The 23,645-nt window shown below is 34.6% G+C and overlaps 1 protein-coding gene across 2 annotated transcripts in view; it reads right to left on the minus strand.

The window, feature by feature from the left end:
* Nucleotides 1-23,645, minus strand: part of MOS14 (ARM repeat superfamily protein) — a 286,973-nt gene that overhangs the window by 66,661 nt on the left and 196,667 nt on the right. For both annotated transcript variants that reach the window (XM_089787799.1, XM_089787798.1), the window contains one exon: nucleotides 5,465-5,584. In XM_089787799.1, coding sequence (XP_089643925.1) covers nucleotides 5,465-5,584 — 120 coding nt within the window. The remainder of the gene's footprint in view (nucleotides 1-5,464; nucleotides 5,585-23,645) is intronic.

A 23,645-nucleotide genomic window follows, 5' to 3' on the forward strand; every position in this document is an offset into this window, starting at 1 on the left:
TTTTATGTTTGAGTTCTTCATTTACAATCCTTCAAGACATTTCCTTTCGTTTATCATCACAAAATTCTCTGAAAGATATCACTTCTCTAATGTTCGGTTCTAGAGCAGCATATACCCTCGCAATATCTTTCGTACTAGTTAGGGGTTGCTCGATCCCTTCCTCCTCTCTTAGATTTACTCTTCTAGGTAGGAATGTGGGTTGGGGTAGGCTGGAACTTGAAGTTAAATTATTATTTTCAGAATGGACTGAATTAGTTTCTCTCCCTATTTTAGGTTGACTTCTCAAATTATTGATCGAGTTTCCCATGTTCTACAATGCTTGCAAGAGAGCCTGATTTGACTTCTCCATTTGATTCAATATAGTTTGGTTGGTCTGGTGGGTTTGCTCCATATATGTTCTCACTTCATTTGCTAAGTCATTCATTGTAGTTTTATTTGTCCTTCTCTCGTAAGTTTCCATAAGCCTTCACTCACAGGATGGCAAGATTATGCTTGGATACCACTGTAATGACCCTTATCCAATTATCTTGGAACATCGAGACCTTGCTATTCAATCCTCAATAGTATTATATTACTTTGTATATATTTGGTCCTAATTTATGACCATAAAGTGTGTATCTTAATAATCTTTATTAAGACTCGTATTAATATTTCCTTTAGGATTCTAGATATGCTCGGGCTAAAGAAATCTAGCTAAATTTAATAATAAGATTCCAAATTCCAAATTTAGATCTTGTAAATTCTTCCTTTAAATGTAATAACCCTAATAGGTTATAACTGCTTCAAACACCAAAAAATCTTTATACTTCAGTTGTTTGACATTTCATCAAACACTTTGCAAGCAAGCTCTAATACCACTGTAATGACCCTCCTCAAATCTGCCCTCAAAAAATGCTGATGAAAGCTCAAGGAATTTCATCAAACAATTCACATGCAAGGGACGTATGACTGATATAGTATTTCAGCTAGCTTCAAATGACTTTTTCTTCGATTTGCATCAATGAGAATCTTGTGCTAGAAGACTACAATGGACTACGCAATGACCTAACATGAGTGTGCTACTAATTTTGACAATATTCAGTGCATATATATGATCTAAGCATGAGAAATGAACACCTACAGCCAACTGGCATTTTTACAAACAGTTGGTATGCAAACTAACTAGCTGATAAATAATGATATTAAATTGCTTAAATGGCACCAGCAACTATTATCTTCTTAATTGCAATGAACCTTACAATGCTCATGAAATATGGCCAAGACTTTGGCATTTACATGGATTACAAAATGATAATGCTGGTATAATGCACACTTACAGCTGAAAGCTTATAACACCCTAAAAAACAATACTAACAAAGAACCTGGCTGTAGATGGCTGTAATAATTTTCTTCTATGCTGCCCCTTCTACTTTGCTTTTTTCAAACTGCTTTTTCGGCCTGCTTTTTCATACCCGCTTTTTCAGCCTGCTTTTTCGGTTCCGCTTTTTTTGGACAACTTTTTCGTACTCGCTTTTTTCAGTCTGTTTTTTCGGTTCCGCTTTTTCGGACTGCTACTATGTTGAATCTCAAAACCATATCTTTCAATGGCGTCAAAATTTCCAGCTTGAAGGGATTTCGTCCTCCAAACTATTGAGACATAATCTCCAGCAAATTTTTCAATTTCTTTGATATTTCCAAGCATGCCAAAAAGAAGCTCTTCCATTTCTTTTATAGTGTTCTCACAAGAGCTTCATCTTTCGTTTTCTCAATGTGGGATAAAAGATAACTCCCTTTATGTAACTTATGTCTCTAATGTGTTATAAAATAAAGGGGACTCTTTTAATTTAAATATTTCCCACAAACTATAGTCTATGCATTAATAAAGTTAAATATTTAAATTTAACTTTATAAAATAGCTTTATCAATGCATAATAAATCTTATCAACGATAAACAAGTCTTCTTGTCAATTTTAAACAATTACCATCGACATACCGCTGCCACTGGATGTCCGACCATATCCAAGATGACTTACTATAAATAGTAAGTATGCCCAAAGTTGCCTCAAAACCCCTTAGAAAGACCTGCAACTGAAACTATCTAGGCCAAATGGCCTCTAAGTCCCTTTAATGTCCTGGTTAGCCTACGGGACAATGGGGAAATAGGCTAACGACAACATCATGCTATGAATGCTAAAAAAAAGGGGACATTACATTAAAGATGCTCGATTAAGATATGACTCCGGGGAATTTATATCTATATTAGTTGAGTATCCTTCTCCGCCCTCGTCGGTGACAGGAACAAATTATTGTTGTTTGTATTGATGTCAATACTAGTCCTTTGTTCTACGCCTTGTTTAATACCTATGATATCTATCTCACTCGACACTATTGCTGTCTCTCTTCGTATTCTTCCAACGGTTTTTGTATCTTATGATATTTCAACCTGAATTTATACTTGTGCATCAATGTTTTCCTTTAATATGTCTTCTTGTCCAGATTCCAAAGATGGATTTATATGTCTTATGCTATGACTTTTGGATAAACGTAACTCTTACTATCGCAACTCTTCATCGTTGTATATACACAATTAGCTTAATACTGAAAACATCTTAAAGCGTAAGTCATTAGTATTATTGCTTCCCAATAGTTGTCAGCTCTGTCTTTAATATAACACGTGCTTTGATGTCAACGTGGCTTCTTGAAAGGTTTCAGATTGTAAGAAACTAGGCCAATGATATGTGGCTATTGTCATTAGTCAGCAATATATATCTGATGCAGACCAAAACTGACATTAAAGAGGAGATAGTAAAGCGCTTTGATGTTCAAAGGTAAATATGCATGTTTCCTAGCAAGTAGAAGTCATTTTTCTTGCCACTATGGTGCTTGGAATGGCCCCCAGCAATTGAATCATATATTACTTATTATTGTCTGTTTCTTTTATTCTTTTAATATTACTATTAATGTATTCACATTATATATTAATTTTTTATTATCATTTTATTGTAATGTAATGATTAAATAATATATTATTCCTAGTTATTTACATTTAATAGTGATAAAGAACTCATCTAGGACAATCAAGTTAAATATATATTTAGTATATTCACATTATCGTTATCAATTGATATATATTATTTTTGGTACTTCAATAATTATATTATATTTCTTCTCTTATTTATTTGTTATTTAGTTATTAAGATATAAATATTATTGTTACACTAATAATATATTATTATATTAAATTATATCATATTAATACTATTTATTAATCATTTGATATTATATTTATTATTTAAATATTGCTTCATATAATTAATTTGATTTTTGAGATTGGGGATATCACATCATCACTGTCAATCTCCTCAACTCCTACATCTGAATGTTGAGCCAAGGTATAGTGCCCCAAATTTAATTCTTGAGTAAGCTCAAAAATATGATTTTCTGCCTCATAAAATGTCGTCAAGGAAGCCTCTAGGATGTCCTTAGTATTTGTGAGCTCACATGAAAGGGTGTGCACTTCTTCTTCCTTCTTCCTTAGTGCCTCGGAATAGATCTCTGTGAGACTGAGAAGATGATCATGATTTGAAAGATGTAGATAGTTTGATTCCATTGTTTTAGTCCCCTCCTTAATCACATGCAAATGTGAGAACTCCTTCAATGCCTTTTGTCTTCTCGCTAATTGTTCCTTCCAAAAATGTTTTTCAACCATCTCATATGTGTTTTTCAACGGTCTTCACAATATAATATTAGTCGACTCCAAAGATGGCTAGATAAAATAGTGGATTATATCATCCTTGCCTCGAACTATAGATGATAACAAAATTTGAGCCGCCAATACACAATTACGGATAAGTTGAAACCACTATAGGCCAGAAATGTATAAAATAATCAAAACATTGTCAACTCCAATGTAACAATAATCGCTTACTACAAAAGTATGAGACTTTATTTCCCACAAATATATCAGATCTAGCATATTGTTCAGCTACCGAACTTATATTATTGCTAAAGCCAAACTTGGAACAAAATAGGTCCGCATAATATATGAATGAAATATTTCACCAAAATATTTGACTTTGATATTTTTCTGCAAATGTCTGAAGAAAACCTCTGAATATACCCAAAAGGATGGCAGGTTTGATTATCCGATACCATTGTAATATCCCTAATGGATATTCAACTAATTGTTCTCATAAACAGATTTAAACATATAATAGATAACTCATGCAAACCCAACCAACAATGTAATCCAGGAAATGAACTCATAATTCTCATTAAAATATTATAAATCAGCAATACAATAACATGCATAGAGTCCAATCTTACAAACAGCAATAACACTCAGATTGGAAACATATAAAAGACCCTGTGAACTCACCATGAACTTTGACTTGAACTCACTGCAGTGATGAACCGGGGCTATGTCCTATCCACCAGAGATGGCTTGAAGGTTTGTGTCCTCAGGTATGGAATGGAAGGTATAAACTCTCCCAATGTTTCTCCAAGAGAAACTCAAATTTCCAAACAACAATAATCCAAGCATGGCCAAAAATGAACAAGACTCCCTCTTTTTAATCCTAACTGGTGACTCTTCAACTACCTTTTGTCTTTTCGTCTTATTCTTCTTTGTCACCTTTAACTCACTTAATAATATTAATTTGACCCATTTTATAATTTTTCATTAAACTCCCTTAAGCCAAAATTAATATTTTATGAATTTGACTTCACAATTCTTAATGTCCTAAAAAGGGGACATTACAAAATCTAATGACTATAGTGAATAAAAACCCATTAAAATGCTCCAAGAATCTGAAATTTGACAGAGGGAAACATCCTGACCATTTTCACATTACCAATGCCTAAAAAGCATTATCCTGTATGCTTCCAATGGTTTTAGCTTTTTATATATAATTCAATGTGGGCGGAATTCTCTTGTGCACAAATTGCAGTGGGGAGGCTCAATATCAGACATAAATTTTAGTAAAACACTTGCATTGTTTGTTTTTGTCACTCAAAGATACTCATATCTCTTCGTTTGTTCCTTCTTTAATTATTAGCCTCATAAAAAGTTAATCATACACTTTCAGGTTGAAAGGTTACAAAATGCAAACTTTGCTTCCAACGCCATTATTTCCTCGTTTTGATCTGCTGTAAATTTATTTGCACATTGAAACTCTCCAGCTTGAAGTTACAAAAAATAATACAAGTTGAACCCCAAATTTGAAAAATTACCCAAGAAAGACCTTGCAAGAACAATAACATAAACTTATTCAATTCAAATCTCCACCATATATAGGAAGCTAGTTTCTAATATGAATAGTGTATCAAAGCTTTAGGTTTTTATTCATAGATCGCAAAACATAAATTGAGAGTTTCAAACCAGAAGCTAGCATCAGATATTATTAATGAACCAAAACTTGATAAAAAGGGCTACAAATAATGAAACCTGACAATTAAGAAATTAATATCTGGAATCAGATGCTACCTGAGGTAATACAATATCCTCAGATGTAGGTACAGCTCTTGCTATTGCTCGAATACAGTACAAAGCAGCTTCAGCAGATCGCCAATCCCAAGAATCACCATTCCCAGCATTGCTTCCTGCCTGTTGTTCTCAACATTGAATGGTTTAACTTATTGAAGAACAACAAAATTTAAACAAACTATAGAAATGCTTATCTATTGTGTTCACTACTAACCAAGGGTCCATTAAAAATATACCAAATATTATACCATACAAACAGAAAAATGTATGACCTGGACCTCAGACACTATCTTCCTCATCAAAATAACTTTCCTGTGTGAGACTTAATTATTCTGTCATTTTGGTATAAGATAAGATTTATTTTTAAAAATCGAGACAAGCATGTTATGCATCACAATTACATTAAAAGCCAAAGAATCACCAGACACAAATAAATATATCAGTTAAAACGCAACATTTTGATTAAACTAAATGATTAAGAAAAATAAATTAAAACGATTATCATTACAAACATCAAATGAAATTATCCATATATATTGAGTTTCGCAATTTTAAAATTGATATTTTTTGTCATTAAGTTTTAATAAGAAAGTTGATGATGCATCATCTGCGAACAAATTTGTCAACAAAGTGACTAATAAATTGTTAATGCCTAAATAGACAATTAAACCACAACGTCAAAAATTGTATCATGTAATCAGTTTTGACAATGCCTGGTATGAATCCAAAAGTTCAGTTGAGCAAAGATTCAAATCAAGAAGTTGAAAAACTGAGAATCCTACAATATCTGATACTTTTAACTCATTTCTTAAGTACAAAACCTTTCACAAACAAGATAAGAAAAATTATTTTAATAGTCCTGACAAATCAATAAACCAAAGGCTCACTGGTAGTATGATGAACCAAATGTTATGCAATTGATAGGAAAGAGAACTCGGGAAAAAATGTAGTTATATCATATTAGAATCTCTATTATTTTATGCATTTTTAATGTTATAAAAAAACAAAAGATAAGATAAATTTATTGATGTCCAACAAGAGACCAACAAAGGACCTAAGGGACTGACAGAGAAAAAGAAATGTTTAAATGTTTTACAAAACTATAGAAATTCATTTCAGCGATATTGACAATACTTCAAAGCTATGAGTCCAGCTTTTAAATTCATTGTTTGCAATAGCAGGCACTGAAATACAGGTGTAAGTTTCCAAAAAATGTAGCAGCCAGGAGAAGAAAAACAGCATGCATTCTAAAAATTTTAACCACATCAAGCAAATGATATGATGACCACATAACTCTGTTTGAGTTAATTTTCTACATGCAGAAGAATTGAGATTGTAGCAGGTAATGTTAAAAAAATTGAAAGATACCAAGTTCCTTATTTTCAATATTGAATGAGAGATCTTAATCACATGGAACGAAACAGTTGCTAGATGCAATCATTACATCCTATTGAAAAAGGGACATGTTCCAATCTAGGAGCAGGAAATCTAGGAAATTCATTCTTGTGTTGTAAATATACAAAACGAGATCATCATGCTTGAGCGGGTGCACAAGTTTTTCCCAAACATGTAAGAGATGACCCATTCAAAAACTAAATGGCTGTGCATATATTATTATATACAGACTCAGACATATTTTGCAGACATATAGTTTAAAAGATGGGATGTGTGATGGTGAGGAAAGAAAAAGCACTAGCCCTCTAAATCCAGTCTAGATCTTGGCGTCCAAAGGAGCAAGCTTCACATTGATAAAGACTCGTACGATTCTGAATACAGAGCACAGAGGTACAGAAAGACTAGCCTGAAATAAAATGAAATAACAAAAGAAGAAAAAAAATCAATCTGAAAAACTGTGCTCGAGGAGACCACTCTCTAGAGACCAAGTTACTGATTTGCTGGAAGTATATGCTGGGTGTGGGTTCATACCAGAGCCAGCTCAAATACCAATTCAGGTTGAATGACAATGCATCCATTGGACACTTTGAAGACTCTGGGTTCATCTGCAACAAACCCACAGCAGTTTTTACCAACATCCATGTGAAACAAATAAGTGTAGAACCTTATTGGACAAAGAGGTGAAATATGTAGAGGACTCTTTGATACCATAAAGGATTCATGGGTTGAAACTTATGTTGAGGGGTACCCACCTGCACGCAGTGCACCGAGGGCACTAGTTGCACTATGGATATGCAACTCTCATATCCGAAGTGCACCCGAGGCACTTGTGCATCCGAGCACAACCACAAGGAACCTGCATGGCTAAGGCCAAAAAGAAACTTAAAACACATTAAATTTTAATAAATTGCATTTCTTTTTTTTGCCAAAGCTCTAAAACGGCCATTTATGAGGTGATTTTGTCACAAAAGCTTGCACCCTTGCCTAAAATTTTTAACTAAAAGCAACCTTGTGAAACATGGAAACAATCTCCAAGCTGTGGGACTTGAACTATGAGATTGAGTCTCCGGAGAAGGCTGGCTTCTTACTATCAGGGTGCATCTAACTACTCTTTGAGAGGAAAAGGGAGAAGGAATGCATGAAAGCAAACTACCTAACCTAATCTAAAGGGGATGATACACCAAAATAGTTTGTTCAGTCATATCTCTACCTAACAATGCACTATTCATCAATATAACCTCAAAATACGTTGATTCAATCTTTGTCTTAATCCAACAGTTACATGTAGATCAGAAACCAAATGAAATGCCACAAGGAATGTCACTCTATAACATTCAAAGGCAAGAGTAGATACTGTTATGCAGATTGAAGAATGAAGACAAAACACCAACAAAGGCAAGAAGATTTTGCACTAATATTGATGGAAGAATAAGGTAAAGCAGAGGATTACATTTACTCACAAACAAAAGGAAATTACAGTAGCAAAGTATAGAATACTACTGCTATAGAATCAGAGAAGAAACGACCGACCCTAAGAAGGCTTACAAAATCTGCTTTTATAGTTCAAGCATAACTTAGATAACTTCTACCCTAAGAGAAAGCACAACAATTGCATTTAAGCTTACAGAGAACAATCACTACAAATCTGGGAAAGCTCTGATCATGGTACACATCCAAATGTAGGAAAATCATATATTTCAAGTCAATAGAACCTTGAGAAGACAGAAACAACGACCATTATCGTTCTGACTGAGTAGATAGATAATCAGGCAGCGAGGGGAGTGTCCCTTTACATTTATCAGTCATGGGGAATGTCGAAGAGTGGTTGTGGACGATCATGGAGATCAGATTTGTCATTTAAGAGTTGTTTCTTTTGATATCAGCACGCCAAGTCAGCCATGTCATCAGTCAACTAGAGTCAGTCCTTAGGCTTCGCCGCGTGGACCAGTCATATTAAAACATTTTGCCACCTTTTCCCAACATTCAAACTTGTGTTGACTCGCGTCTTTAACCTAGTCGCAGCTTCGCCCCCTTTTATCTTAACTAACTATTTTATCTTGCGAAACTACGAACTCAAAATAACGATTATCGCTACTTCACAACTTGAAATTGATGCAACATAAAATGCCCGTGACCTTGCGAAAATGAACTTAACCACCACTTCTTACTTGCCACCCGGGCCCGCTGAGACATGTGTCAGTCTATCGCTTTGTCGCTATGGATAATGGACTCACATCTTTGGTTAGTGACATAATGACCACTACACATCTATCTTTAATCTAACAATCCTGAAGATGCATCATTCTTTGTCACTACCCTGACCAATCAAAACCTTGTCGTATGCCAACTCATTCCGACATCTGTTTTGCTTGCGGCCCACAACTGAAACATGTCCCACACATCACATGTCACATTGTCGCTATCTCGCTATGGAAAATTGTATGAAAAATGAACGTACAATTTTCCATAGCAACAAAGCGAAAATCGTTGATCATCTCCAAATCAACTGTGGAAAAGATTACGTCAAGAAACTGGCCTACTTCTGAAGAGTATGAATAAAACTTCGCCAGCTATCACCTCGTCTGACAACTCCGCCAACTGCAAAGAAGAAAGGCCCACCTGGGATACGTGGCACGTTGTCGCTATGTCACTATGAATATTCTTCGTGCACCTTTTGCTAGCGACATAACGATATCCATTGATCTCAGATTTGATCGACGGTTCCAATACTTTCGCTGATCACTGCGCATGACTCAAAAGGAAAAGGCCCCACCTGGATGTGTGTCACATTGACGCTATGTCGTTATGGAAAATGGTCATGCAACTTTTGATAGCGACAACGCGATGACCATAGATTCTGGAAGATCGGATGGATGAGAAGATGCGGGCCCCACCGAGATCTTTATAACACGCGACCACTTGAAGACTTAGGATATAAAACATATCCCAAGGTTTTAAATATATCTTTTATAATATTGGACCGTTTGAATATTTGAAAATATGACCGTTGGCCATTTTTGATAGGCAAAACTCAAATTTTGGTAGGAGGGCAAATATGGCTAATAGTGATTCAACCTAAATGTTTGTTGTATTGCTCACAACTCATTTTCTCTCCATTTTAGCATTTTGAAGGGCACTGGTCTTTCTTTAAGTAGGTCATTTGTGGAGTGCTAAATAGCTTCCACCAAGGAGATTTAAGCATGTTGGGTAAGCCCTTGTCCCTATTATTTAGTCTTTTAACGACTTTTTTAAAGATTTTGATGAATTTTTTCAAGTTTTGGATAAAAAAATTCAAGTATTTTTTTTTTTTAGAGAAGAAGAAACAAGCTTAACTCTTTGTTATAATGTTTTTGTATCCTCTTTTTGCACTTGCATGCTTGCATTTGTCAATTTTTTCTAATTTAAAATTACGTAATTTCTGTTAATAGCAAAACAATCAGACTTCAGAAATGGCTAGTAGGCAAAATTCTGTGAGCACGAAAGGAAACCAAAGATTCAAAATTGATAAAGGCACCCCTTTACGGAGACATACCACAAGAAGTAAACAACTTCTAGAGGCTAGGGGGTAAACGTAGAAGTGTAATTTGTTTAATCTACAATCTAATTGCTTGTATTATCAAGAGAAACTTCACTTTATGGGCCCTTCTACGAAAGGAATGTGCAGGCTGAAGTGGGAAAGGTGTAGTCGAAATAGTGGCATTAATCAGAGAACAAGATGTTGATAAAATAATTGCAAGAGGAAAACAAAGAGCCTGTCCTTCCACAAACAAACAAAAATGAACTTACCCACTAACATAATAGCGGTCTCCCAAAATCCCTTCTTGCATATACCCTCTACAAAAATTGATGATGAACAAAAGAGGTTCATTGGAGAAGACAATTAAAATGGAATCAAGAGATATTGTTGAACAAAAAATTGCACTTCACGTCTATATCAATTGTCTTCCATTCAATTTGGTGAGATCACCATATTGGAGGGTAAGTGTCAGCAATTAATAGTGCACCTCCTCTTTCCAAGAGTGCTACATATGAAAATGTGCAAACCAGCTTATTGCGAAGAAAGAAGAAATTTGTAGATGCCTCATTCAAACCAATTAGAAAAACTTGGATTGAATCACAAGTTTCTATTGCTCCTTATAGATGGAAAGATTTGTAAAAACCAATAATGCTTTTGAGGTTAATTGATTGTGAGGGTCAAGTTAAAGATGTGGAATTTTTTCTAGAATCCTCATTGAGTTTATAGATATGCTACGTCATGAACATGTGGTTCACGTCATTATAGACAATGCAAAAAGTTGTAAGGTTGGAGATGCTTTGGTAGAGCGAAGATATGAGCACATTTTTTGGACACCATGCACCTTTCACTACCTCAACTTGGTGATGCAAACAATTCGCACTCAAATAAAGTTGGTGAAAGAAATATAACAAGAGGGTGTGGATACCTAGATGTTTGTCATGTAATGCCTACCGTGTTCGCGTGATAACATTTATCCTTTTGATCTAAGCTAGACTTTCAGATAGTTCTATGTAATACATTTGATTACTGCTATAGTCATGTCAAAAGTATCCTTCTTCATCTCATAGTTATCCTATGAAGTAGCCTCAAAACCCAGCTAGCTCTATTGCTTAACCCTGTGTTCTAGAATTTTTCACTCTTGCTCGATGCCACTAGGAGGGTATTGGGGTTGGCGTTTTTGCCCCCCTTTCTCTCCTTGCTCTTTCTCTCACTTCTTTGTTGTTGTTTGCTTCTATTGTTGTTGATGTCTTTCCTTGGATGTCGTTTGGTGTCCCTGCTATGTGCTGGCCTCTTGTTTTGGTTTGGCAGTCCCTTGGACCCTCTTTGTGGCCTTTTGTTCAACATATAAATTTTTCTTATCTTATATTTTTTTGTTTATATTATGTCATTGCTGATGTGGGTAGTTGATTACTTAGGTGATTCAATAGTGATCATATATGCATGATGTGTATGCCAATAGATGCCATGGTGGTATATGATAATGATTGGATGCATTCATATCTTTTTACTGATGCTTTGATTTTGGAACAAAAAATGCTTGTATATTCCTATGACCTAGTGCACTATCTTTTCTGTTATACTGATGATCCATCTACATTTCGTGCACTATGTTTCATGAGATTAATGATATATTGCCATGGATAGAGATTTCATGATATTATCATTAAATGACGTGATGAATATACTTATTTAAATTGACCAAACGAAAGAGATAGAGCTTTGAAACCCCTAGCTTTCCAAGTTATCATTATTTTTGCAATGAAATCATTTTTTTTGTGCATTCGCCCATTCTTCCTATGCATTCATTCTAAAACTAAAAATCCATTCGTTACATCCTACACATTGAATCTAAAACTATGCATCCATTTCTTGCATCATGCACATATATCCAAGAATTTCCTACTCCTGCGCATATGTGCAAGAAATTTCCTGCACTTGAGGTTTTTTGCTTCATGCATATATACATCTGATACTACACATCCATGGACTATTCATGTACATTTTATCTCTCCAGAGTTCTACATTTACAATCTAGAGCAATCTACTTAGGCTATTAAAAAAAGAATTTGTGTTCCGAATATCCACTATCATTGTGAGTACATTAGCATATTTACAATGGGGGATTGACATCGTTATCTATGTACATCGAATGATTGCCTTCATACTTGAACCTTGCCAAGGTGCATCCGGGAGTAGACTATTGAGTTGGGAATTAGAGGTTAGGGGTGTAAGGCAAGTTGAGAGACTCAAGAATGTTGCGTTGAGAGACTCAAGAATGTTCATCAAAGTACTCTTGTGGCTTTGTGTAAGTAGTCATAATGTTAGGCCATGGGACCCTTGGGAACACATTGACCTTAAACCATGATGATGTTAGTGATGATCATGTGGGTGCAACTGAGTGTATTAACAATAGTAACGCTTATAATTGCATTGTATGTCATTAGTAGTGCAATCACGTTAATTTGGATGTTAATGTTGCTTGTTAATAAATAAAATAAAATAATAGTTCTTGTATTGTTTTTTGTTCCTCAAGGATTCTTTGGCGAGGTGTGACATGTGACAAACCACCAAATTTCATGAGCAACTTTCAAAACTTTCTTTAGATTGGAATCATCGAAGATAAATTTTAAATTTTGTTTGTTTATGTAATTTAATTTATGTCATGTTTAATCTATATACAAATTTATAATATTATTAACATGGATGACAATTGATGGGTTCATATGGAATATATATTGGATTTCACTGAGCCTATCATGACTATGCTCTGATTTACTTGTACAAATGTGCCCTATTTGGGGGATGAGTATAAATACTAAAAAAGAAGAATGGCCTCAAAGAAACCTTTTCCAAAAGGATGGAATCAATCATTCCTCATATTCGGAACAATAAGGCCATACCATTACATCTCCTTGCATATGCTCTAGCTAGCATAGCAACAATATGCTTTCTTTGCTAGGGAGGTTACCAGCATATAGAGATTTTCAAGTTGCTACAAGGCATAGGCAGGCATTTAATAGACTCAACCAAGATCCAGAATTGGAGAAAAATGTTAAGGAAGAATTTGACTTATTTGTCTTGGGAAGAAGACAAACTCTTGCTGTTGTTAATGACTACCTTTGTACAGATGCTACTACATGGTGGTACCTCCATGGTCAACATTATATGCACCTCCAACCTCTTGAAATCGAAATTCTCTCGCAAGTTATTTTTTGTTTTTTAAACCATTTGTATTGTAGAATTTAGCTAAGTTGTTGATTTGGGATCAGGTTCAAATTCAGTTTTGAAGAATAAGTTTGGTAATACAACAAAATTTTGAAATGGGATTTGGACTCGTTTGGATTTGTTAGTACAAAAACATCTAAAAACTATGTCAATAGAGGTGTATCACCTAGAAGCATGAATTAAGTTTAGAAAGTCACATAGTATCATTAAAACAACAAAAACATCATAAAATTGTAATCATAGCAATATATCAACATCAAAATATTAAAATAATTAAATTGAGTTCATCATTGTTTTGACTTTCAACAATTGGAACTTTATATTAAGTTTCAATCATCTAACAAATTATCTAAATCTTCTTCTTCTTCTTCTTCTTCGTCAAAGGCATTAGCTGATTCACAAAAAATCCCAATGCCAATGGGATCAGCTGCACCAATTACATTCTCACTTTCCAAGTCCTCAAATGCTTTTACTTTTCGTTGTACAAAGAACTTGTTTGATTGTAATTAAGATCCTATATAGTTTAAAAGGCAGCTTGCAAAACTCTTCACCTATTGAAGATATTTTTTTAATGTTTAAAATATAAATTATCACTATATAGAGCTTGCAATTAATCGGACAGGGCTCATTGGCAGCAATTGGATATTAAAATTTTATTAGAAGAAATCTTGAGCTCTATTTCAATCTGATTTAATAAATATCTAAACTTCAACAAATTTTGTTGTGTAATGTTACAAATCTTATTCAAATTCTGTAATAATTGTTCACGCACTTAATTATAGAAAGTATCTCGGTGGCAATGTACCTCGTTCACATTTGGTCTGCATGGGTCTGTCCTAGTTCAACCCTGATTCAACCTAGGTTTGGCCCGAAATTAATAGTTTGCCTAGGTACAGGAGAATCGGACCCCAACCAAAAACTGACTAGAACCTTGTCTGAACAAGGATCCCAAGCAAGCGAACCAAACTTCATAGGAATTTGATACTTGAAGGACTTCAATTTATTTTTGCATTTTTTATTTTCTGGTTTTCCACAGGTTGTAAGTTCTTCTGCCGCTCAACAGAATTGGAGTGCATGCTCCTTTAACCACACGGTGAAGCATAATCAGTTGGCTGCAAAAAGCGCAAAAGACTTGGTTATATTCATTCTAATTTGTCTTCTATCGCGAAAGGGTACCCAATACAAGGATGTAGTACAGCAGCTTTGGGTAGAGTCACTATGGGTGAGAATGATGATGACATGCCTTCACATGGTGCATCTAGTGCAAGTGGTACAGGTCTTGAATTTGCAACAACTAAAAATGCAATACATCGTGATCATTTTGATAATCCTTTCAACAATTGGTGTGCTACATTAAAGATTGAAAAGAATTACTATTTTTTACTGTAAATTTTGTAATTATTAAAGTTTGAACAATCAATTGGTATTTTATATCATTTGGCATTGATCAATAATGAAGTATCCTACTATCAAATGATTTAAGTTCACAATTTGGCGGGATCGTGTTAAATATCTTGTCATTTACATTGAGCCCATATTGAGGATGATCCATTATACTTGCATAAATATACTTTGTTTGGTAAGGTATACGATGGCACTAACTTGATGATTACTTTTGAGGTGCAACTGCAAAATTCTGGGAGGATACTTTCTGTACATATATCTGTAATTTGCGAGGTTACTGGCAAACAATTTATCTTTAGCAATCAAAATGCTCAGAAGGCCAATAAGGTAATGTCCCCCTTTGGCCATGTCAGGCAATAGGGCCAATTACCTTGCAATTCAAATCACAAGAGGCTTATTTCCTTCATATCCTCAATTAAAAATGTGAATTTTGACTTACAAATGAAAAAATTATGCTATTCTTCCAAGAACACCATACATGAATACATACATACATACATACCTACATATATATATATTTGAGATATTGATCACTACTATATCTGTTATAAATATAATCATTATGCAAGTTTATCTATATTTTCTAATGCCAAGAATATTAGCCTCATCTAATTTATCAATGAAGAATGTGTTATCCTACATTTTGTCACCACAGAATGTAGCTAACAATATGAAACCTTTCAACTAAGTTTTGCGTTTCTCTGAGATTAGTTCATTATTTAATTGGATAACATTGATCAAGCAATTGATCCCAATTGGTCTAATGAATCCTTTTACTAAAGGCTTTCATCAAGTCCTTTTTGTTTTTCTTTCTAATAAGCCTATGCTTGATTTTTTAAGCCTTCAATGTCTTTTTTACTATTTTTGAGTGTGTTTGTTTGCTTTTGGTCTTTTGGTTTTGTTCAAACCATTGCTTTCAGTTTCCCCTTCAATTCGGTATATCTTAGGGCTTAGTTGCGCTTGGCAGTCAAAAGATATGACCATTTAAGTTCCCAAAACGTGGACTCTCCAGATCCAATTGCATATTTAAAATATCATGTAATATTTTAATTTTGGCATTCACTTTTTGAAAAATATAACATAAATTAACTTTATGTTATGTGTTTAAGTTACTCTATCACTTAAGTGTCTATAGAGCACTTTAAGTTATATTTTCATGTTGAGTTGCTTTTTTATTTTTCACGCAAGTGACCTTATTAAACTATATAGTTTGATTTATTTTTTATTTCAAAACATTTAAGTTAAATATAGTTTTTTGAATGATATTTGCATATAATATATTAATTATATAGTGTAAATGTTATTTTTGACCCAATTAAGTGATATTTCCTCAAAAATCAATTAAACATGTGCTTCGTTGATTTAAGTTGTGCAAATCAACTTTCAACCCATTTACATGTTTACGTGTAAAGGGCCTCCAAGAGTACAATTTGCACTAGAAAGGCACTTTTAAACACTTAAAACATGTTTTTAAAACATGTAATAAACCTCCAAGAATGTGATCTGCATAAACTTGGTCTTTTATATGTTAAGTGTCATATGTAAATGCATAGGGAGAGTGATTTTGCTTTCCAAGGCCAAAATTCCTCAATGCATATTACATATTGCATATTTTGAAACATGCAAAAGGGCCTCGAGGGTGCGATTTGTTCTCTCTGTAATAACTCCAACAGGTTATAACTCCTTCAAACACCAAAAATCTTTATGCTTCAGTTGTTTGACATTTCGTCAAACACTTCGCAAGCAAACTCTGATAGCACTGTAATGGTCCTGCTCAAATCCGACCTTAAAATGTTGATTGAAGGCTCGAAGAATTTTGTCAAACACTTTGCATACAAGGGGTCATATGACTGATATAACTTTTCAAATTGCTGCAATGACTCTTGTTTCGATTTGCATCAAAGAGAATGCTTACAAAAAGACTCCAGATTGTCTAAACAATGACCTAATATGAATGTGCAACTAATTTTGGCAATATTCAATACACATATGTGACTTAAACTACTTGCAAAATGCAGCTACAGCAATTAGTAATTATGACAAATACTTTGGATGCAACCTAAGATGGCATTAATGCACTTACAACCAAGTGGCATTAATATAAACACTTAGTATGCAAAATTATAACATTATTTATGCCAAAAAGAGAACTTACAGCCAATTGACATTTTGTCAAACAATTGGCATGCAAACTAATAAGCTGATTATCAAACTCTAGGTTTGCAATATAAATAGTCTAAAAATTACAACGCTCTTTCAATTGCAAAATCCTAGCCTTCCTTTGATACCAATAATGCCAAATGGCAAACAAAGACAAGTACAAGGTGAAATAATGAAGGGCTGAAGCTATATTTTGTACTCAGCTGAAAACCTACATTTCTCCGAAAATATGCCAAATGAGAAGTGAAGAACCTGATTGTGGATGGCTGTAATATTTTCCTTCAATGCTGCCCATTCTGCTTGTTTTTTTTCGGATCTGCTTTTTCCACTTGCTTTTTCCGGATTTGCCTTTTGCTTCTTCGAACTGCTTTTCGGATTGCTTTTTTCGGAGCTGCTTTTTTGGACTACCTTTTTGACCTTCTTTTTTTTCGGTTTTGCTTTTTCAGCCTGCTTTTTTCGGACTGCTTTTTTTTTCGGTTTTGCTTTTTCAGCCTGCTTTTTTTTGGACTGCTTTTTCAGCCTGCGAACCTGCTAGAAATGAACTCCAATAATTTCGGCCCTGCAAAAATTGCCTCCTGAAATGCTGAAATGCTGAAAATGGCCTTAGGCCCAATGATGCCCTAGCTGAAGTAACTAAAGTATCACCTCCAAATGTGCAACCCTTCAGAAGATATTTCACTTCCTCAGTTATACAAATCCAAGGGAGTTTTCGTTCCCAAAGATCAACTGACTATCTGAAACCACTTGGCTCCACAATAGACTATGTGACTGAATCACAATTTGATGTCAAGAGAGAAATAAACAACTGGATGATCAGAATGAAGCCCGGGGTGCCTATTTATTCTTTTTTCTCCACTTTCTCCAGAAACTTCTAGAACACTATTTTATTTTATCTATTAAGTGACTTTATAAAATATTTTATAATTCAAATCACTTTATTAAATTAATTAAATATAAAGTTACCTTTTAATATTTATTTATTTGATAACTTTATAAATAATTAACTTAATATCACTTATTTATTTAATTAAAATAATTAATTAGTCATCCTCATAAAATATTCATTATTTTGGACAACCTAATTAATTAAATTAATTAAATCAAATTGCCTCCAAAATGGGGACATGACACTCTCAACCTCCAATAGCAAGTTTTTTAAACATGTAAAACCTCCTGGAGAATACAATTTGCCTCTTGACTCCATTTACATGTTATTTAAAACATGCAAAAGCACTTGGATAGTGTGATTTGCATAGAAGACCAAAAGACTAGCATTTTAAAACATGCAAAGACCTTCATATAATGCGTTTGGGTTTTCTAATCCATGCATTTGCATCTTGAGACCACGATTTTGCTTCCAGGAGCAAAAACGTCCATGTTCTTGGCTTTCAAGGGCACGTTTTTTAGAAGAATGTTCAGATTTGTCTATTCCATGGCATGAAATCCATCTAGGAAGAGGCGTTTTTTTCGTTTCCATGCATTTGGCATTGCATTTCCTTGCCAAATCAATTAATTTGAAGGCAAAAATAGGGCACGCTTTGCCCAAAAACACCCAGATTTGATCATTTCCAGCTCACATTTTTCATCAATGGAGAGTCGTTTATTAGTTTGGATGCATATTATTGCTATTGGAGGTCACGTTTTTGCAATTCCTTGCCAAAACGTTTTATGTTCTCGACTTTGGAGATCTTATCAAAAACGTCCAAATACGTGGTGTTATTTGAAAATGTTTTGCATAATTGAGGTTTGAGAACACATTTTTGCCATCCATATACAAAAACGTTTCATACATTGCTCATCCAAAGTCATCTTTTGCAAGTATAGAAAAGGTCAAGAGAGTTGCTTGAAGATCCGAATTTGAAGGAAAGTGAATCATTAAAACCTATCAATCCTCCACATTTGGCTCTTTGATCACCAAGTAAGTTGAAGTTTTCAAGCCTTTGCTATTTCATTCCATATTTTGGTTCATCCTTGTACATTTGTCCAATGATATGCCATGTATTTTGCAAATATTCTTTAAATAAGATGAAAACTTTCATTTTCAGGTGCTTGGAATTTCCACAAATTTCAATTTCAAAATTGCATAGGAAAGCTACTTGATGTCATATTTGAGTCAAAAACCAAAGGTATCTTTATGTTTTGTGCTTAATTTTATTTGTTATTTGCTTGTTGTTTTGATTCTTTCCCAGGAATACAAGAGTGTTCTTCACCATTCCACTTTCCACCTTTTCATGCAAGTGCATCACATCATTTCATATTCCACCAACAAATGCCAAAGCACTTTGCATCCATTTTTCAATATACACAAATACATTCATCTTCATTTACATGTAATTCCATCCTCTGAACCTAATTACATGTTTACATCAAGTCATGCTTACATGTAAATCACTTTACATGTAATTACATCCAGCGAATCCAACTTTGGTAGAGAGTCACTTTTAAATACCAAAGTCATCATTTGCACAAAGCTCATATTTACCCACAAGCATTTCATCTTCCTAAGTCCCATTTTGGCACTCTGCTTGTACTTTTCGTATCTCATTCAATTCATTGCATAAGTTCCATGAGTATTTAATCAATACTCCGAACACACAGTTCTTTAGAGATCCATTTTTTGCCAATATCTTCATGAGCCCATATCTTCCGATGATGTAATCACCCTTTGGAATTTTTATGTTGCAACACAAGACATGCTAGCATCAACGAAGTCTAGAGGAAAGATGAAGTACTGGTATGACAAGGACTTAGCTCATGCAACTGCATCTCATGTTTCATCTCCTCTATATCAAGTTTCTGACATAGAGATTCACGTTGACATGACTGATTTCTTACAAAGGGTTGAAACTCCTTCGAACAGAGAGACGTGACACATCAAGAGAAGTAACATTCATTTGGTGTCTACTTTCCCTATAGCTACCCTAGAACCAGAATTCACCTTAGGATGTGCTCGGTATTTCAGTCCTAAGAGCAAAACAATCAAGGACGCAGATGAACATCATCGTCAGCCTAGATCCAAAGGTTATTGAACAAATCTTTCGAGTTCCTAAAAGTGCAGAGTGAGTAGATTTGTCAAACGAGATGTCTCAAGAGTTATGGAATAAAAAGAAGTGAGATTATCAAAGGTTTATGAATGCATATTGGTTAGACGTCAAAAGAAATAACTTTTCAAGATGGCCCAAGACAATTCACAGATCTAACTTCAAGTCGGAACGCAAAGATTTGATTACTTTCCTCAATACAGTATGTGGCCTCAAAGAGTTTAATGACTTTGACCCATGGATGTACAAGTTTATCTTTCAAATCTTTGATTTGAAAACAATGAGCCCATCTTCTGGGGAGAGCTTATCAGTACAACACTATGCAAGCAGTTGCTCAATGTGGGGACATCAGCACCATTTTACATGAACTCTTACCTAATCAAATCACATTGATACAAAGAAAATATCACTATCAAAAAGTCCAAGATGTATTTTTTGGACATTTCAGGTGTCATTTTGATAAACAGTTGGTAATCAGGAGATTATCTGATGAAGCTTGGAATAGGGTGAATCAATTTGGTGCATCTTTTTGCAATTTCCAACTTTCACTTATTTGAGAGTTGGTTATTTCAAAGGAGAACCATATACCTTGCCAAGATATGCTATCGACAAGATCATTCTGATGGAGTTAGTTAGACAACTTATGGAGGTGCAGACATATCAGAATACTCAACACAGACCAGGACTCGATATCACTATAGCCAAGCCCTTAGTGATTGGTCAGTATATGATCAATTCAGTCTACAAGGAGAAAAATATGGCGGTAGAACTTCAGCTTATCACACTGAATAAGTTTAAAGCTAGGTTTGATTTTGATTATTGAGGGATGCATTCAAAGATCAAAAGAGCATCCCCCCATGTTCATCGTATAGAGGACATATGGATTGACTTGTGCAAAGAGCTGGATTATCATGAAGATGTACTATTTCAAGCTCATATTGCAACAAATCATTGATCTTAACATGATTGAGGTCCCACCCAATTTTCAGGTTAAAGATGATGGCAACATTCTTGATCAAGAATATCACCGGGCTGGTTTTGACAAGTAGTGTCCTTTTCCCATACACTGGCAACAGAAAGGAAGTGCTTCTAATTTTTATAGATTTCAATCCATCTTGGCTAATACTAACAAGTGGCTGAAAATAAATCGACTCAGAAGAGTATATCCTAAGCTCGGGGTAGATTGTGATAATTTTAGACCAATTGGAAGGACAACCCGAGTAGAGATTGCAAGCAAAGATGGGTTAAATCTCTCAAGTTCAAGCTTAAAGACGGAAAGAGATCAAAAACCGTTCAAGCATCTATGCAAGCTCAAGAATCTAAGAAGGAATCTGAAGAAGAGTCTGATGAGGAAGATGAAGAGGAAGGAGAGATTATGATCATTTCTCCTCCACGGCTGACAAACACTCAAGGTCCATCCATTCAAGAAACAACCTTTTTGGATGATATAGACAATGATGCGGATTCATTATCCACAGTTGTTACAACTAGCATCCCCGCTTGGGAGGTTAATATGTCAGCACTCCCTATCTCCTCCATGGCCCCTCCTATTCTCACAAGTGAGCAGTATAAGAATTTGGGAAATGTGTTTGAAGATTTCCTAACTCTCACGGAAGGTCAAGTTTCCCAACTTGATATTTCAATGGCTGATTTTGATTTGTTCGTGACAGAATCTTCTCATCAAGCACCCATGAATTCAGCCATCTAAACTGAAGTATGCACAGTCACAATGGAAATACAATCAAGATCAATGTTTGTGGTGGCCACTATCCCTATTTCTACAGATGAGGGTTTGAGTTTGCCTGCATGGTTGGGTAAAATCACTATGAAAAGTAGAAAGGTTGTCGTACCTTTAGAGAATGTTCCTATCAAGAAAAATGAGTCTATATCTTTGAAAGACAAGATTGTTTCAAGGATTGTGGTGGATTCTGAAAAGACTAAGTATGCAGAGATTGTTGAACCTTTCGTAGATAAACTAGCTGAAGAACTTAACCGTTTAGATTACAAGTTCACTAAAATTGATCTTGGTAAACAATCACGGTTGAGTTGTCTGCAACATGGTCAAGATACACTTGCCAATGTGTCAAAAGGAAGCCATGAGTTGTTCTACAAATATCAAGGACTCATGGGCCTCAAAGAAGAGACACTGGGAAAACTTCTGATAAAGTTACAGGCAACGTGTAATTTGGAGCAAATGGGATGTAATGTCCTCACTGAATACAATAACCTAGTCACAGAGGAGGAAATAATTTCAGAATATACAGTCATCTCTAATATATCAATATCACTTAACAGTGATATAGTTGCTGTCTTTAATAATGAACTATAATCTTGCAACAATTACAAGGATGATGTGTCTGATATATATAGTCTTTTGTTGCAATCATAAGTGTTGTCTTTGATATAAAATTATGAGTTTGCAAGCGACTAATGCTTAAGGACGTCACTTAATATGAGCAAATCCAAGTTGATTGTATATAAAAGGTTATTGATGACTGAAAATGAATGATCTTGATCTTCCTTTTATACCCTTCTAGGGAGAAGGGATTGACCTCTTGAATAATGAAAGGATGTATCCCTACCTTGGCATCCACAAAATAAGCAAACAAAATCTCTCAAACATAACTAATCGCACCTTTCCATATTGCTAACATAATCATCTCATAACTCTCAATCAGTCTTCTTACTAATCATTGTCCTCATCATTGACAATTAAAACCACTATCTAAACTTTATTTGTGTCTGATATTAAAACGTAGATGGTTATATATGTCATCATTGATTGCTTAAGTATTATGATGCCAATTAGAGTTTAAAATATCGATCACTAAATATATATTTGCCTCAGTCATGCAGAATTAGTCAATGTCATAAGCCACCGATGCTGATGATATGACTGATTCCATTGCTTCCTCATTTAAATATTATACTTGCACTCAATATGCAAGTCAATATCCTTGATGGTGAATATCTTCTTGGTTTAATTGATATAAGTCACTGACGCTGAAGACTGTCTCTCATTCTACAGATATCAATGTCCACATTTTAAAAGTATAGGCTTCATATTGCCTAATTATAACAACACCTTCTGTAAAGTCTACGTATACATTAGCAAAGATGAGATGGGACATCATCCATGTGGATGTGTTATTTTCTGACTTCCATAATTCCAATTGCATAATCATACTAAGGCACCAACCTCAGCACCTCCGAAACACAACTATGATATATTGATTTCTTAATGAAATATCAATAATTTATCCTCTTTTGTGTATCTGACAATTCCTTCAATAGTTTACGCTCAATGAGATAGCCAATATTGGTCTTCTCTATGACATACTTTATCAGCAGTTGCATACATCAGTAAGTTATTTGTATCCTTGATCATTATGGTGGTTAAAGCAATTCACCAACATTTATTATACCTCTTTTGATGTCA

The sequence above is a fragment of the Cupressus sempervirens genome, chromosome 6 (genome assembly GCF_028749045.1).
Source record: "Cupressus sempervirens isolate cs-2001-9-10 chromosome 6, ASM2874904v1, whole genome shotgun sequence".
Classification (NCBI taxonomy): Eukaryota; Viridiplantae; Streptophyta; class Pinopsida; order Cupressales; family Cupressaceae; genus Cupressus; species Cupressus sempervirens.